Source organism: Oncorhynchus keta, chromosome 12 (assembly GCF_023373465.1).
Source record: "Oncorhynchus keta strain PuntledgeMale-10-30-2019 chromosome 12, Oket_V2, whole genome shotgun sequence".
Classification (NCBI taxonomy): domain Eukaryota; kingdom Metazoa; phylum Chordata; class Actinopteri; order Salmoniformes; family Salmonidae; genus Oncorhynchus; species Oncorhynchus keta.
In genome coordinates, this window is record NC_068432.1 from 30,869,345 (window position 1) to 30,887,900 (window position 18,556).

Consider the following 18,556-nt stretch of genomic DNA (forward strand, 5'->3'; position numbering starts at 1 on the left):
TTTCCTTGAAATGATGTGGAAACAGAGCTGATTCAACGTTGACTGGCACCACAATGTCCATGCAAGTTACTGTTATTTCTCCCTGTGTCCACATTTTCTTGACGAATGACATCTTAACTTTAAAGTTAAACACTTCTGGCAGCGTACTGAACCATGAGGGTACTGTACTTTTTGTTCCAGAACTATGGACTGGAGACTGAGAACCTGCGTACCCTATCCCACAAGCTTAATGCTTCAGCAAAGAACCTACAAAACTTCATCACAGGGAGGCGTCGAGGCGGCCATTATGACGGCAGGGCCTCCCGCAGGCTGCCCAACGACTTCCTTACCTCTGTGGTGGACCTTATCGGAGCAGCCAAGAACCTGCTGGCCTGGCTGGACAGGTGGGTGTTACCTCGGGGGGGGATTATTAGCTAGGTGTCCATCCAATTGGCGACAGGGTTTCATGCGAATATTCTAAAATCTGCATAAAAACAATATGCGCATTTTCCCACCAGAGATGTGTTTCCATCAAATTGACTTGCTGTGGCTAAAAGGCAGTGCGTGATGACGTAGTGCAAATAAATGAAAAACGTTTGTGGTTAAATTCCCATGTATCGAATAGAAAATACAAGTTAAATGGGTTTCCATCGCATTTTCAACTCTACTAACGGTTTTGTCACAAAAATGTTGCGTTATATAGCGAATGTGCCCACTCTGGTCTTGGTACATGGGCTCTAGCCAACAGCTCGCAGATACAGTGCAGTAAGCCTTCTACATGATGAGATTATTATGGATGAACTAGCAAGATTATTTTTATTTGTCAAATGACAAGAAAATAAAGAAGGGATACCTGTCTATTATTTTACGTCAGAGTGATTGAAAAAGGGGTCAAGGCATAGGGTGGTTCTGTGTGAGTGGGACTAGTGGGCTCAATAGACTGAATGAGGAGTGAATGTCTTCAACCTTCTTTTCAAAGTGGATGACAAAGTCGTCCGCAGAGAGGGAGGAGGAGAGGGTGGAGGATTAAACAGGGAGAAGGTGGAAAAGAGTTTCTTAGGACTAGAGGCAGAAGATTGAAATGTAGAGTGATAGAAAGTGGCTTTAGCAGCAGATACAGAGGAAGAGAAGGTAGAGAGGAGGGAGTGAAAGGATGATAGGTCCTCCGGAAATGTTGTTTTCCCACATTTTTGCTCAGCTGCCCGCAGCTCTGTTCTGTAAGCTCGCAATGAGTCACTCAGTCACAGAGCAGGAGGGGAGGGACAAGCCTGCTGGGAGGAAAGGGGAGAGTGCGAGTCATAGGATGCGGAAAGGGAGGAGCGTAGGGTGGAAGAGGCAGAATCAGGAGAAGGATTTAGCAGACGGGCACGATGATAGCATAGAAGATGAGAGAGAGCGAAGATTGGGACAGCGCATGACCATCTGGGTAGGAGCTGAGTGGCTTGGGTTGGAGGAAAGGGAGATAGAAAAATAAACAAAGTAGTGATCAGAGACCTGGAGGGGGGTTGCAGTGAGATTAGTAGACAAACAGCCTCTAGTAAAGATGAGGTCAAGTGTATTGCCGGCCTTGTGAGTGGGAGGGAACTGGGAAAGGGTGAGGTCAAAAGAGGCAAGGAGTGGAAAGAAAGAGTTGGAAAGAAATGAATCGAAGGTAGACGTCAGGAGGTTGAAGTCACCCAGTACGAAGAGAGGTGAGCCATCATCAGGAAATGAGCTTATCAAGGTGTCAAGCTCATTAAGGAACTCTCCAAGGGTACCTGGTGGGCGATAGATGAAAACAATGTTAAGCTTGAGTGGACAAGTGACAGTGACAGCATGGAATTCAAATGAGATGGATAGGTGAGTGAGGGAAAAATAGAACATCGACCTAGGAGAAATTAGCAGCCCTGTGCCACCACCGCAACGGCCAGATGCTCTCGGACTATGAGAGAACATGTAGTCAGATGAAGAGGGAGCTGCTGGAGTAGCAGTGTTTTCTTGGGTTGAGCCATGTCTCCATCAAATTCTAGGGACTGAATAGGCTGAGATGAACTGTGTTCTTGACTGCAGATCGGCTGTTACAAACGCTGCCAGAGACCAGTAATTCCACATGGGTTGTGCATGCAAGGCACACTGAATTAGAAGGGTTGCAGCCAAGAGGTGGGGAGCGCCTGTAAAGCCTACAAGGAGAGGTTCTACACACAATACCCCATAATGACAAAACAAAAAACAGGTTTTTAGAAGTTTTAGCAAATGTATAAATATATAAAAAAATTGAAATATTACATTTACATAGGTATTCAGACCCTTTACTCAGTACTTTCTTGAAGCACATTTGGCAGCGATTACAGCATCAAGTCTTCTTGGCACACCTGCATTTGGAGAGTTTCTCCATTCTTCTCTGCAGATCCTCTCAAGCTCTGTCAGGTTGGATTGGGAGCATCACTACACAGGCATTTTCAGGTCTCTCCAGAGATATTCGATCGGGTTCAAGTCCATGCTCTGGCTGGGCCACTCAAGGACATTCAGAGACTTGTCCCGAAGCCACTCCTGTGCTGTCTTGGCATTGTCTTGGTTGTGTGCTTAGGTTCACCTTCCAACAGGACAACAACCCTTCACCCTAGTCTGAGGTCCTGAGTGCTCTGGAGCAGATTTTCATCAAGGATCTCTCTGTACTTTGTTTCGTTCATCTTTCCCTCGATCCTGACTAGTCTCCCAGTCTCTGCTGCTGAAAAACATCCCCACAGCATGATGCTGCCACCACCATGCTTCACCGTAGGGATGGAGCCTGGTTTCCTCCAGACGTGGTGCTTGGCATTCAGGCCAAAGACTTCAATCTTGTTTCTCATGGTCTGAGAGTCTTTACGTGCCTTTTGGCAAACTCCAAGCAGGCTGTCATTGTCCTTTTACTGTAGAATGGCTTCCATCTGGCCAACCTACCATAACGGCCTGATTGGTGGAGTTCTGCAGAGATGGTTGTCCTTCTAGAAGTTTCTCCCTTCTCCACAGAGAATCTTTGGTGCTCTATCAGAGTGACCATCGGGTTCTTGGTCACCTCCCTGACCAATGCTCTTCTCCCCCGATTGCTGTTTGTCCGGGCGGCCAGCTCTAGGAAAAGTCTTGGTGGTTCCAAACTTCTTCCATTTAAGAATGATGGAGGTCACTGTGTTCTTGGGGACCTTCAATACTGCAGAAATGTTTTGGTACACTTTCCCAGATCTGTGCCTCGACACAACCCTGTCTCGGAGCTCTACAGACAATTCCTTCGACCTCATGGCTTTGTTTTTGCTCTGACATGCACTGTCAACTGTGGGACCTTATGTAGACAGGTGTGTGCCTTTCCAAATCATGTTCAATCAATTGAATTTCAACAGGTGGATCCAAGTTGGAGAAACATCTCAGGATGATCAATGGAAACATGATGCTCAATTTCAAGTCTCATAGCAAAGGGTCTGAATACTTATGTAAATAGGGTATTTCTGTTTTTATTTCTTATAAAATTAGCAAAAATGTCTCATAACTTGTTTTCTTTTTGTCATTATGGGGTATTGTGTGTGGATTGATTAGGGAAAAAAATAATGTAATACATATCAGAATAAGGCTGTAACGTAACAAAATGTGTCAAAAGTCAAGGGGTCTGAATACTTTCCGAATACACTGTACATACAGTATCAGTCAAAGGTTTGGACACACCTACTCATTCAAGGGTATTTCTTATTTTTTTTTTACTATTTTCTACATTGTAGGATGATAGTGAAGACATCAAAACTATGAAATAGCACATATGGAATCATGTAGTAACCAAAGAAGTGTTAAACAAATATAACAAAAATATAAGGAATGCTTTTCCAACAGTCTTGAAGGAGTTTCCAAATATGCTGCGCACTTGTTGGCTGCTTTTCATTCACTCTGCAGTCCAACTCATCCCAAACCATCTCAATTGGGTTTAGGTCGGGTGATTGTGGAGGCCAGGTCATCTGATGCAGCACTCCATCACTCTCATTCTTGGTCAAATAGCCCTTACACAGCCTGGAGGTGTGTTGGGTCATTGTCCTGTTGAAAAACAAATGATAATCCCACTAAGCGTAAATCAGATAGGATGCCGTATGGCTGCAGAATGCTGTGGTAGCAGTGGAGGCTGGTGACTTGAATAATTGAGGAGGGTGGGAGAAGACGAAGTGTGCATGGATCATCAAAAATCATCAAATACTAATTATTTTAACCTAAAATATTTAATAAAGACATTTATAGTACAATATTATGGGGAATGGGTATGAGAGGGCTACTTACACAGTGTTGGAAAGGGATCACAACAGTGATTGAATGAGGGTATGAGGCATGAGTTGAGGTGTTCAGAGGCTTGACAGTACAGGACAGGATTTGACTGAGAAGACAAAAAACAATAACACAACACACTACATAGTTAGACAAAAGAGCCAAGAATGAGTTATTCCAAGCTAGGAGTAAAATCATCGATGTGTAATAATGTGATTGTGTATGTGATTGACTCTACATACGGTAATGAGAGAAAATTGACAGGGGCACTCAGTTGCTCTATGAAGTTAAACTCAGACATCTCAAAACTCAGACATCTCAAAACTCAGACATCTCAAAATTCATAAAGTCAAACACGGACTACGCATCTCGCCCACTTGACACATCAAAGTAGCCCAAGAAACATTCCTGAATAAAGCCCTGATCATCCACATACCTGACGATAACTGACAACTGCAAGCAGGCTGGTGGCACCATAGGTCCCAAAGCGGTGGGGCAATTTTTACCCCCTTGGGCCTGGAGTTTTTCCTTTTATGTTAACCTAACTAGGAAAACTCTTGGACCTTATTTTATTTTATTTTATTTTTTAATTTCACCTTTATTTAACCAGGTAGGCTAGTTGAGAACAAGTTCTCATTTGCAACTGCGACCTGGCCAAGATAAAGCATAGCAGTGTGAACAGACAACACAGAGTTACACATGGAGTAAACAATTAGCAAGTCAATAACACAGTAGAAAAAATGGGCAGTCTATATACAATGTGTGCAAAAGGCATGAGGAGGTAGGCGAATAATACAATTTTGCAGATTAACACTGGAGTGATAAATGATCAGATGGTCATGTACAGAGATATTGGTGTGCAAAAGAGCAGAAAAGTAAATAAATAAAAACAGTATAAAAACAGTATGGGAATGAGGTAGGTGAAAATGGGTGAGCTATTTACCTATAGACTATGTACAGCTGCAGCGATCGGTTAGCTGCTCGGATAGCTGATGTTTGAAGTTGGTGAGGGAGATAAAAGTCTCCAACTTCAGCGATTTTTGCAATTCGTTCCAGTCACAGGCAGCAGAGTACTGGAACGAAAGGCGGCCAAATGAGGTGTTGGCTTTAGGGATGATCAGTGAGATACACCTGCTGGAGCGCGTGCTACGGATGGGTGTTGCCATCGTGACCAGTGAACTGAGATAAGGCGGAGCTTTACCTAGCATGGACTTGTAGATGACCTGGAGCCAGTGGGTCTGGCGACGAATATGTAGTGAGGGCCAGCCGACTAGAGCATACAAGTCGCAGTGGTGGGTGGTATAAGGTGCTTTAGTGACAAAACGGATGGCACTGTGATAGACTGCATCCAGTTTGCCCAGTAGAGTGTTGGAAGCCATTTTGTAGATGACATCGCCGAAGTCGAGGATCGGTAGGATAGTCAGTTTTACTAGGGTAAGCTTGGCAGCGTGAGTGAAGGAGGCTTTGTTGCGGAATAGAAAGCCGACTCTTGATTTGATTTTCGATTGGAGATGTTTGATGTGAGTCTGGAAGGAGAGTTTGCAGTCTAGCCAGACACCTAGGTACTTATAGATGTCCACATATTCAAGGTCGGAACCATCCAGGGTGGTGATGCTAGTCGGGCATGCGGGTGCAGGCAGCGATCGGTTGAAAAGCATGCATTTGGTTTTACTCGCGTTTAAGAGCAGTTGGAGGCCACGGAAGGAGTGCTGTATGGCATTGAAGCTCGTTTGGAGGTTTGATAGCACAGTGTCCAATGACGGGCCGAAAGTATATAGAATGGTGTCGTCTGCGTAGAGGTGGATCAGGGAATCGCCCGCAGCAAGAGCAACATCATTGATATATACAGAGAAAAGAGTCGGCCCGAGAATTGAACCCTGTGGCACCCCATAGAGACTGCCAGAGGACCGGACAGCATGCCCTCCGATTTGACACACTGAACTCTGTCTGCAAATTAATTGGTGAACCAGGCAAGGCAGTCATCCGAAAAACCGAGGCTGTTGAGTCTGCCGATAAGAATATGGTGATTGACAGAGTCGAAAGCCTTGGCGAGGTCGATGAAGACGGCTGCACAGTACTGTCTTTTATCGATGGCGGTTATGATATCGTTTAGTACCTTGAGTTTGGCTGAGGTGCACCCGTGACCGGCTCGGAAACCAGATTGCACAGCGGAGAAGGTACGGTGGGATTCGAGATGGTCAGTGACCTGTTTGTTGACTTGGCTTTCGAAGACCTTAGATAGGCAGGGCAGGATGGATATAGGTCTATAGCAGTTTGGGTCCAGGGTGTCTCCCACTTTGAAGAGGGGGATGACTGCGGCAGCTTTCCAATCCTTGGGGATCTCAGACGATATGAAAGAGAGGTTGAACAGGCTGGTAATAGGGGTTGCGACAATGGCGGCAGATAGTTTCAGAAATAGCGGGTCCAGATTGTCAGTGATTCATCAGTTGTAAAAAGGTTTTATATGGGCTATGATGCGACCAGTTTGTCCTAATCAGGTCACATGGTTTTAAAAAACTCCTGAAAAAAAACTCCTGGCCCTGGGGTGAATGAAAACTCTGTCAAACTGCAGCTAAATTATATTTAGACTAGATTAGGAGGGGATTTCCTCTACCCAGACAGATAGACAACAACTGATAGAAAATAGAACTCACAGGGCTGAGCTTGCTTTATGCATGTTTATAATATGCAGGCCTATGCAACTGTAGGCTTTATAAAACATTTACTCACATCATCACTATTAAGTTGATTGATTAATTCCAGTTGATCATTTTGGATTAATAATGTATAGGCAGCCCAATTTTGAATATGAACTACATTAGATCATATTCACATTTTCTCCTGACACACAATTGGACTATAAATACCCTGACCAGATGGACAGCTCGCATAGGCTGTATGCAACTGCTCTTATTAGTAGCCTATAGTTGATCAGACTGAAAAATAGTCAAATTTTCATCCCATGCAGCATGTCAGATTTCTAATGTTTAGGTGTAGCCTAGGCTGCTGCAACATTTATATCATGAGCTTTTGCTTGTGTCTGTCCGGAATTATTATGTGTTATCATCTTTGCTTTATAAATACCGGAGGAAAGTGGAAAGTCTACTTGGGTGCACAAGAAGAAAATGCGCTGTGTAAACCTCTCTCCAATCTAGTTTTTAATGGATGATGCGATGGAAGCTATCAAATCATTCGAAATTGTTTTCAACATCCCAAAGACAGTCAAAAGTTCCATACGTTCAGCAAGTAAAGCATTGTAATGTGCAATTACCTCTTCAAACTCCTTGTAGTTGCCTTTGTTGGCAGAGCTTTCCCTCTCGTCGTGTCCTCTAAAAGCAAATTATTACACACCCAAAAACGCAGTGGTGTTAATAAGCAGTTTGATAACATCCCTGTTTCTTCTTACTTTATCGTTGTGTTGTGCAGTTTGAATACGCAGAACTTCATCATAATCGATGCAACTTTTTCCCAGAAGCTTGAATCTGATGTGGGCATTTATATGCTCCCTGCTTTTGTTTTGCCGTTTGGCTGAACAATCAATGTTTTCCAGGTCACTGTACCCACCTTTCGACCAAGGCTCAGACTTTCCAAAATGCAGGCAAGGCCAGCAATACAGGCGGCTCGATGAAAGGCTCCCTGTTAACCAGCTATAGTAAACTCGTACATCGCCTTGGTCTGTACAATTGCCCTTATTTTAGCGCCCCCAAAACGTAATACTTCCAGATCAACTGTAATGTCAATACCATTGTAAAGCACAATTTCTCCCCTTTCCAACATAACCAATCACATGACCTAAACGCTGCCCGTTTCTGCATAATTCAAGCAGGAAATGAGAGCGTAGGGTCTTTTTAAAAATGGCGGGTAGGGAAGCAAAACTAATGCGTGATAGTGAGAAGGAGAGATGTGTGGTAAAATTGCTTTTTTTCAGTCGATCTGTCCAACTTATCACCTTATCACCTCTAAAATGTAAATAAAACACTATAAAGAGTTTATATAATGTGTCATTACATACCTATTTGAAGGTTTGTGTCGAATTTGAATCTGGTTTTTAGGGCGGTGCTAAAGTGATCTTAGAAGTAAACAGCAGCTTTGAGAATGATGATCGCATGATGACGCAAAAAATGACTAGGTACCTTACCACCGTCACTGTCCATGTCTTGTTTTTAAAGAATGATAGAAGTGCTACACCTGGTGGAGAGAGATTGTAAGACAGAAATAGTTGCTTTATGCGTGCTGTACGATACGACATGACACGTCCCGGTGTAACGGAGGGTCTGTTTTTTCAACTTTTCTCCAATACTATAGAGCCATTACCATGTCGATCTTGGATAGAAACCTAGTTCACACCCCCGATTTTGAAGTCAACACAGTCGCTACACTCCCATTAGTTTTATTTGTAGCCTCGTTCTAATATTGCGGTTACACACATTTGTACAGAATGGGGTGAGTTTACGTTATACTTTTGACACCAGCTGGTATTGAACGCCCTCACCTTTTCATCCTTCTTCATGTAACTGACCAGAGGTCGGCCCCCCACTTTTATTTTGCACCTTTTCCACGTACCCCAGAGAATGAATGGGGTTCTTCAACAAGAAGTCCACAACATTTTCAGCAGCCTGAGCCATTCTACCATTTTGGAAGAGAAAACGACATACTCACGCTAGTAACTAGCTAACGTTAGCTACTGGAGTTAGCAAGGCAAATCTAAATAAATTGCACTAACTGGACACAAAAATAAAGTTCTGAAATCAATTTAGAATATTCCTCCTCCATCTCTTGTAATTTGAAAAAACTAATTTGAATGAAATAATATCCCCAAAATGATAAACTATCACTCGTCACTCTTAATCTCTATCCAACAATGTCACCAAGCTTCTCAACACATAGAACCCCCATAATGCTCTGGGGCACAATCCCAATACAACACACTAGAGCTGTCTTTGAATACTCATACTAACCACACTAACTGTACTATTTGTGATATGAATTGAGTATATAATATGCTTATTGGTCATAATATGGAAAGAGTTAGTATGCCAAAGGTTCCCGGATGTCGTACTAAATTAGCCAAAACATGAAGTATACACACAGAGGACACTCTTTCTGTACTTTAGGGCCCATGAAGCAATTCATAAGGAAATGGGTGTGGCTTCACATTGTTTTCAGATTTGAACAAAATGGCGGAAAGTATACAGCTGAAGTACAACGAGAGCGGATACATTGCTTTAACTAATTAACTAAGTATGTTATGTTATGAAAATGTTGAACAATGGAATAAAGTAATTACTTTTCAAATAAGTTACCTTACAATTTATGTTGGCTGACAATTTGTTATCTATGCTGTCCTTACCAACCACATAGCATATCATTACAGCAGTATGTACCAGTATGTTAGCTATCTACCTAATGTTAGTTGGCTACTTATACATCAAACTTGGCAGTATATTAACTTTAGGCTATCTAACTACCCAACATTTATTGACTTGATTATTCCCTTCATTCTTAGCTTAGCTAATTTGTATAGTCGTTGTGCGTTCTCAATGGACATTCGGGTGCTTTCGTAAATTCCCTCTGGCTATCTAACGTTACTCCAATTTCAGAGCACTCTCATCTGAGTGTACCAGAATGCAGCATATTGAATTTACGAGAGCTCAACACCCATTGAATATGTCCGGTGTCAGTAAATGGCAGCAAAAAACGCATAATTAAATTGTTGCCCGCAGCACAGTTACAGTCACACTGCTCTGGATAACATGAAAACTGCCTAACCAGCTCTGCTAGGGTGAGTAAAATGGTCAGTGGTCTCATTTGTGTCTGGAAGTAGCTAGCAAGCTAGCCAACGTTAGATTGGGTGCTTGACTGCCGTTGTAAGGTCAGAAAGCTCAAATCAACCCGACTCCTCGGCCCGAGTGCCCAGTGTGTGCTCCGAGAGCGAGACGCACTGAATTTACGAGCGCACTCTGGCACTCCAGATTGACTTTAAGAACACACCCGAAGTCGTAAAATGTCTAACTAGTAGCATTTGTTATGCTAACTAGCTTGCAAGAGGTTGCATAGCAACAGCATCAACTTCCCGTAGACAGGCGAAGAGCTAATACGCCCAACTGAAAGGATACTGTTTGTTTACAGTACACTAAAATGAACTAATAGTATATAGTATGTAGTGTATAGTATGTTAGTATGGGTATTCAAACACAGCTTAGGTTCATTCTCTGATCCTAATTCTATGATTGGATGGACAACATGTCAGTTTATACTGCATTATATTGTATTGAGGTCAATGTAGCCAGAGGAGAATGGACGCTAGCTGTCCTCTAAACCATGGTGCTACCCCAGATAGTGCTGTTGAAGTTACTGTAGACTTTCATAGAAAAACAGTGCATTTTAATCAATTATTTGGTGAAATATTAATATATTTAGTATAGTTTTATCTAAAAAGGATAACTTTTTTAATGTTTCACAATTTTTATTTTTATAAAAATTTCACTGAGGATGGTCCTCCCCTTCCTCCTCTGATGAGCCTTCACTGTGTGTTAGCCATGCTGGTTAAGTGTCCCTTGAATTCTAAATAAATCACAGACAGTGTCAACAGCAAAGCACCCCTACACCATCACACCACCTCCTCCATGCTTCATGGTGGGAACCACACATGCGGAGATCATCCGTTCACCTACTCTGCGTCTCACAAACAAACTGCGGTTGGAACCAAAAATCTCAAATTTGGACTCATCAGATCAAAGGACAGATTTCCATCGGTCTAATGTCCATTGCTTGTGTTTTTGACCCAAGCAAATCTCTTCTTCTTACTGGTGTCCTTTAGTAGTGGTTTCTTTGCAATTCGACCACAAAGGCCTGATTTATGCAGTCTCCTTGGAACAGTTGATGTTGAGATGTGTCTGTTACTTGAACCCTGTGAGGCATTTATTTGGGCTGCAATCTGAGGTGCAGTTAACTCTAATGAACTTATCTTCTGCAGTAGAGGTAACTCTGGGTCTTCCTTTCCTGTCCTTTCATGAGAGCCAGTTTCATCATAGCTCTTGATGGTTTTTGCAACTGCACTTGAAGAAACTTTCAAAGTTCTTTACATTTTCCAGATTGACTGACACACTGATGCCTTAAAGTAATGATGGACTGTCATTTCTCTTTGCTTATTTGAGCTGTTCTTGCCATAATATGGACTTGTTCTTTTACCAAATAGGGCTATTTTCTGTATACCACCTCTACCTTGTCACGACACAACTGATTGGCTCAAACGCATTAAGAAGGAAAGGCATTCCACAAATGAACTTTTAACAAGGCACACCTGTTAATTGAAATGCATTCCAGGTGACTACCTCATGAAGCTGGTTGAGAGAATGCCAAGAGTGTGCAAAGCTGTCGTCAAGGCAAAGGGTTGCTACTTTGAAGAAATATATTTTGACACTTATTTTGGTTACTACATGACTCCATATGTGCTATTTCATAGTTTTTATTTCTTCTCTATTATTCTACATTGTAGAAAATAGTAAAAAAACTAAAAAAAAAACTTTTAAGAGTAGGTGTGTCCAAACTTTTGACTGGCACTGTTTACCGTCTTTTATTGGAGAGGTGTGGGTGCCCGGGGAGGTGATGTTGTGCGGGGGTTAAGTGCCTTGCTCAAGGGCTTGTTCTTGTTGTCTTCCCTTACTAGCAAGTTGGCTAAACACTGTAAGTTAGCTAGCCTTTTAGCTTCCCACATCGCCATGTGAAATAATCTGATTTATAATTTAAAAATATGTCTGGGCAAATACTTATAGTTGCCATTGTAACCTACAACATTATCCCAATTTGATAAGATGCTTCAATTTATTCGGTCTCATATCAGCAAAATATGTCACATGGCTATCTATTTGTATGTTTTCAAATAGTCTAGAACAACATTATCACTTCTAAACAAAATACATTTTGGGCGGATTCTAATAAGGCCACAATATTGTTTGGTTTATTGTTTAATCAGCCACTGAGATTATATTGATTTATCAATGCAAAATATACTCAACAAACATATAAACGCAACATGTAAAGTGTTGGTCCCATGTTTCATGAGCTGAAATTTTCCGTAAGCACAAAAAGCTTATTTCTCTCAAATGTTGTGTACAAATTTGTTTACATCTCTGTTAGTGAGCATTTCTCCTTTCCCAAGATAATCCATGTACCTGACAAGTGTGGAATATCAAGGAACTGATTAAACAACATGATCATTACACAGGTGCACCTTGTGTTAGGGACAATAAAATGCCACTCTAAAATGTGCAGTATTGTCACACAACACAATGCCATAGATGTCTCAAGTTTTGAGCGAGCGTGTAACTGGATTGCTGACTGCAGGAATGCCCACCAGAGCTGTTGCCAGAGAATTTAATGTACATTTCTCTACCATAAGCCGCCTCCAACGTTATTTTAGAGAATTTGGCATTATGTCCAACCAGCCTCACAACCGCAGACCAAGTGTAACCACGCCAGCCTAGGACCTCCACATTTGTCTTCTTCACCTGCGGGATCGTCTGAGACCAGCTACCCAGGAAGCTGATGAAACTGTGGGTTTGCACAACCGAGAAAGTTCTGCACAAACTGTCAGAAACTGTCTCAGGGAAGCTCATCTGCAAGCCTGTCGTCCTCACCAGGATCTTTACCTGATTGCAGTTTGGCGTCGTAACTGACTTCAGTGGGCGAATGCTCACCTTCGATGACCACTGGCACGCTAGAGAAGTGTGCTCTTCACGGATTAATCATGGTTTCAACTGTACCGGGCAGATGGCAGACAGAGTGTATGTTGTCGTGTGGGCGAGCGGTTTGCTGATGTCAACATTGTGAACAGCTTGCCCCATGGTGGAGATGTGTTGCCCTGCATGAAGAAAGTGGTGGTCACACCAGATATTGACTGATTTTCTGATCCATGCCCCTACTTTTTTTAAAGCTATCTGTGACTAACAGATGCATATCTGTATTACCAGTCATGTGTGATCCATAGATTAGGGCCTAATAAATTCATTTAAAATGACTGATTTCCTTATATTAACTGTAACTCAGTAAAACATTTTAAACTGTTGCAGGTTGCGTTAACATTTTTGTTCAGTGAAGGTTACTTTGATGCATACCCTATAGATCAGATCAAGGAACCAAGCAAGCTTAATTGCCTACACAACACTTCCCCTATGGCTATGCAAGGAATGATATGGCACGTTAGCATTTTCATGTGGCACGGGAGTAAGTAGAATGATAAAGCGTGCTACAAGGAGCCACCCCTTTTGTGACGAAAAACGATATTGCGACACTGCGCTATGCTCCGTAGGGTCCGTCTCCATAGGTTATAAATAGCACTTTAGAAAAACAAAATATTCCCACGGGAACTTCATTTGCATGTGTCTTATAGTTTATATAATGGTTCTCTTTCATTGTAAAGTTGTTGGAGAGGGCTTATGCAAAGATGACATTTTTTAACATCTCTGAACTCTACATATTGTACTTTCTTCCCTCCTGCCAGATCTCCATTTGTCAGTGTGACAGAGTACTCCTTACTAAAGAACAACATTGTTCAACTGTGCTTGGAGTTAACCACCATAGTACAACAGGTGAGTTGTCCAGGTGTATGAAAAATGTTAGGGAATTTTATTAACTAGATACTATTGCATCAATATTTCTCTCACAGAACACCTAGCTACATACCTCAATGTTATACTTCTGTTCAAGTTTTGTCAGGAATAGATGGCCTACTGAAAATAACTTCCCTGTTTTAAACACTCTCAATAGACAGTCTTCCAACTAAATATATTGCACTAAACTTGCGATCAGTTTTTCTTCCCTAACTGGTCTTTAATTGTCTTGCAGGACTGCACGGTGTATGAGACAGAAAACAAGATTCTTCATGTGGTGAGTTTTGAGTCTTTTTTCATGTGGTTTACTGCTCACAAAGACACACAAGGATCCACAAATCTTCATATCAACCATTAACTGGCACCTTACACAAATCTTATTGGTCACACATCATTTGGATAGTCCAGATTGTCCATACTATCAACAAGTTATCTGTTGATTAGCAACTGCTTACTAAGGTTATGGTTTGGTTTAGAATACAGGTTAGGGTAAGGGTTAGGCCTAGGCTTAGGGTAAGGGTTAAGTTTATGGTTAGGGTAAGGGTTAGGTTTAGGGTTAGGATAAGGGTTAAGGTTAGGGGTAAGGATAGGGTTTGTAGATAGTTAGTTGACATGTTATTGATAGTCTGTAGATAGTCTGTAGAGCATCTACAGATGGACTATCCCAAAAAAGTGTTACCATCTTATTTACAGTCATAAGATAAAAAATAACATTAGTCATGATAAAGTTTACACATGACACAAATTAACAAATGTTTTCAAAATAACAGGGGCATATAAATCATCAAACAATATGTTGGTCAATGATTTTGAAACACCAATGAATCTTTACACATTGTTTGTAAATACACGCGCGCGCACACACACACGCGCGCACACACACACACACACACACACACACGCACACACACACGCGCACACACACACACACACACACACACACACACACACACACACACACACACACACACACACACACACACACACACACACACACACACACACACACACACACACACACACACACACACACACACACACACACACACACACACACACACACACACACACACACACACACACACACTCTCTCTCTCTCTCTCTCTCTCTCTACTTTATTTAGGGCACATGCCCACACTTGAACATGTGATAATGCAGTCACATGCAGCCTCCTCATCGCCAGGCAGGCAGCACTATGGAAGAAGAGGGTTTGGGTTATTAATAAGAGTGTGTGAGTGCCTGTGTATTTCTCTAAAGCCGCAGTTTTAAGGCCTTTGGTTGGCAGTCTGTGTTGAATAATGCAGAACCTCCCTGCTGCTCCCATGGGCATTCCTGCCTACAGCAATTAGACAGAGAGAGAGAGAGAGAGAGAGAGAGAGAAGCTAGGACAAACTATGTACAGGCCAGATGTGTGTTTGTCTGTCTGTCAGTCTGTGTGTGTGTCTGTGTGAGAGAGAGAGTGAGCGATTGGAGACTAAGGGAATCGATGGAGTCATGGCTGTGTCACTGTAGCTAGCCAGTTCTAGCCGCTGTGCTACTTGTGGCAGTGATAGAAACCAACATACAGTACATTCAACATGACATCTGAAGGACATGACAGGCTCCAATGCTGCTAATAAAGTGCTACATAGAGCAATAAGGACCCCTTTACTCCTCAGCTTGTTAAACCCAGGATGACAAGCCGTAGCTTGCCTTTGAAGAATGCCATGTGTGTCTCAGATGATGAATAAGCCAAAGAATCGCTCATTAAAAAGCGGGTCAGATTCTCAGATAATTGCATGCAGTGCTTTATTCTTTCTGCTCAAAAACACAGGCAGGAGGAGAAGAGAGTGACTCCATGCACTCTGTCATTAGGGCTAGGAATTGCCAGGGACCTCACAATACGATATTATCATGACACTTACAGTTGAAGTCGGAAGTTTACATACACCTTAGCCAAATACATTTAAACTTTTCACAATTCCTGACATTTAATCCTAGTAAAAATTCCCTAAAAATAGGTCAGTTAGGATCACCACTTTATTTTAAGAATCTGAAATGTCAGAATAATAGAAGAGTGAATTATTTCTTTAAGCTTTTATTTCTTTCATCACATTCCCAGTGGGTCAGAAGTTTACACACACTCAATTAGTATTTGCTAGCATTGCCTTTAAACGGTCTTTTTTATGGCGGTTTTGGAGCATTGGCTTCTTCCTTGCTGAGCGGCCTTTCGATTATATCGATATAGGACTCGTTCTACTGTGGAAATAGATACTTTTGTACCTGTTTCCTCCAGCATCTTCACAAGGTCCTTTGCTGTTGTTCTGGGATTGATTTGCACTTTTCGCACCAAAGTATGTTCATCATTTTTCTGAGGTCTTGGCTGATTTATTTGGATTTTTCCATGATGTCAAACAAAGAGGCACTGAGTTTGAAGGTAGGCCTTGAAATATATCCACAGGTACACCTCCAATTGACTTGAATGATGTCAATTAGCCTCTCAGAAGCTTCTAAAGCCATGACATAATTTTCTGGAATTTTCCAAGCTGTTTAAAGGCACAGCCAACTTAGTGTATGTCAACTTCTGACCCACTGAAATTGTGATACAGTGAATTATAAGTGAAATAATCTGTCTGTAAACAATTGTTTGAAAAATTACTTGTGTCATGCACAAAGTAGATGTCCTAACCGACTTGCCAAAACTATAGTTTGTTAACAAAAAATGTGTGGAGTGGTTGAAAAACGAGTTTTAATGACTCCAACCTAAGTGTATGTAAAATTCTGTATTGGTTTTTCCCCATCACTACTTTCCCCATCACTACATTCCCAGTTGGTTCTTTGTCCTACACCAGCAAAGTGGTACTCTTGAACTCCAGGAAATGATGCACGATCCCGAAGCTCACCTTACACTGTGTCGTTTCTATCCACCACACAGTCATCTGACGAATGAGAGACATTCAGGCAGTAATTCATATCAGCTAGTTGACAGTGTGAGCTGCAGCATATTGAATGATCCCATCCTGTCTTCTTGTGTCTGCAGTGTAAAACACTGTCTGGGATCTGTGACCACATCATCTCGCTGTCCTCTGATTCGCTGGTGTCCCAGTCGGCCCATCTGGAGGTTGTGCACCTGACCAACATCATGCCCAGCGAGGGCCTGGTGAGTACTAAGACTACACTATAGACGCCTTCAATCATACCTGAACCAGGACTCTGTCAGGATAGTTCTGTGACAGAGCAAACAGGCTAACTCTACTTGTTTGTAATGTCATACCAAGATATGAAGTGTACGTCTCATCATTATAACTACATTATTCTCCTTTTTAGTTGAATACAGTCTATCCTCTCTCCTCTCATTTAGGGAATGTACATCAAATCTACATATGACGGCCTTCATGTCATCACTGGGACCACTGAGAACGTAAGTGTACTTCCTGGACCATGTGTCCCTGTAGTAAAACAATTGTTTTACTTTAAACAGTCTCTGCTAACCATACCAAATCTTGCACCCATAACTTTGTTATTCTGTTTTACCATTGGCCTGCTCGTTTTCCACGTGAGCCTCTAGTAATGACCCGCCTCTCTGGTTGGGGCTCTGGGGTAACTGTTCAATTAGTGCAGCAAATAGTGAACCTCTAATTATCATCTGGGTGTTTAATTGGGGTTGGCAACTGAGCAGGGATGACACAGGCTTACAGATGGCAGCATGGCACAGAGAACCACAGCTCTTCCATTCAGCAACACGTTCAAAGCATGACTGGGATGTTGTGGATCCTCTGGAGGAGATGGAGAGGGAATGGGTGCTGTGACTGACAGTTCATTAATCATTTCCGAGCCCCTGAAGAAGGAAAATAGTTACTATTAGTGATATTGTACAAAGTGTGAAGTCGTACTTCCATGGTATGTAGGGAGGAGGTATAGAGGCCGGTGATGTTTGATTCTCTGCCAAGTGATGTGACTCCTTTCAATTGCTGCTAAATGGTGGCTGAGATCAACACTCTTTAGACTTACTGGACATTTTGGGGGAAAACATAATTTATCTATCTTATAAAGCTGTGCCAAGGAAGCCTGTCCTTGCAGAACTGGGCCCATATCCACAAAGCATCTCAGAGTAGAACATTGGTCTTAAGTGCTTAGAATAGAGACATTTCCCTCATAAAAATAAAAGCTATGCATGAAGCCTCTTTAGTCATAAGAGTCCCACCTAGTTGACAGATATTTAGGAGACCTCATGAGCGCTCCTAATCAGTTAAGAGTTACCAGCAGGTGTCAATGGTTCCTGCACCATGTACACTCTCTTTGATCAACACATAAATAATCTCTACATGCAACACTATCTCTTGTGCTTTTAACAATGGTTTCACATGGGGCCTATTTCACGATATACCTGTAATGTAGGATCTTAATTGAATCACTCTTTTGTTTCTGAGAATTTTCCTGCATTTCAAACTGTAGGGTATTCAAGGTTTTAAAATGATTCTAAAGTGTGTTATTTACACTTTAAAATGACACTCTTGATTTTCCCTAACGAAAAATGTATCAACCCTTACCAAATAAATCCATTAATTATAATCTACATCATTATTTTCATCCTGCAGTAAACTGTCTCAAATTAAGATCCTAATTCTGTAAATATGAATAACCACTAGGCTAAGAAAAAAACAGTTTTTTCTTTCGATGATTTTATTACCTACAGCATGTTATTTCAAGTTATCTCTTTGGAGCGCAACATC

The 18,556-nt window shown here is 41.9% G+C and overlaps 1 protein-coding gene and 1 long non-coding RNA gene across 3 annotated transcripts in view; one reads left to right on the plus strand and one right to left on the minus strand.

The window, feature by feature from the left end:
- Window positions 1–18,556, plus strand: part of LOC118391312 (connector enhancer of kinase suppressor of ras 2-like) — a 76,445-nt gene that overhangs the window by 8,433 nt on the left and 49,456 nt on the right. For both annotated transcript variants that reach the window (XM_035782575.2, XM_035782576.2), the window contains exons 3-7: window positions 181–383; window positions 13,736–13,823; window positions 14,080–14,121; window positions 16,864–16,983; window positions 17,185–17,244. In XM_035782575.2, the coding sequence (XP_035638468.1) occupies window positions 181–383; window positions 13,736–13,823; window positions 14,080–14,121; window positions 16,864–16,983; window positions 17,185–17,244 (513 nt within the window). The remainder of the gene's footprint in view (window positions 1–180; window positions 384–13,735; window positions 13,824–14,079; window positions 14,122–16,863; window positions 16,984–17,184; window positions 17,245–18,556) is intronic.
- LOC127906318 (uncharacterized) lies at window positions 3,688–7,768 on the minus strand. The gene is made up of 3 exons (XR_008060886.1): window positions 7,505–7,768; window positions 4,249–4,342; window positions 3,688–4,011 (listed from the first exon to the last, which is right to left on the minus strand). It is a non-coding gene; the product is annotated as an uncharacterized LOC127906318 (long non-coding RNA).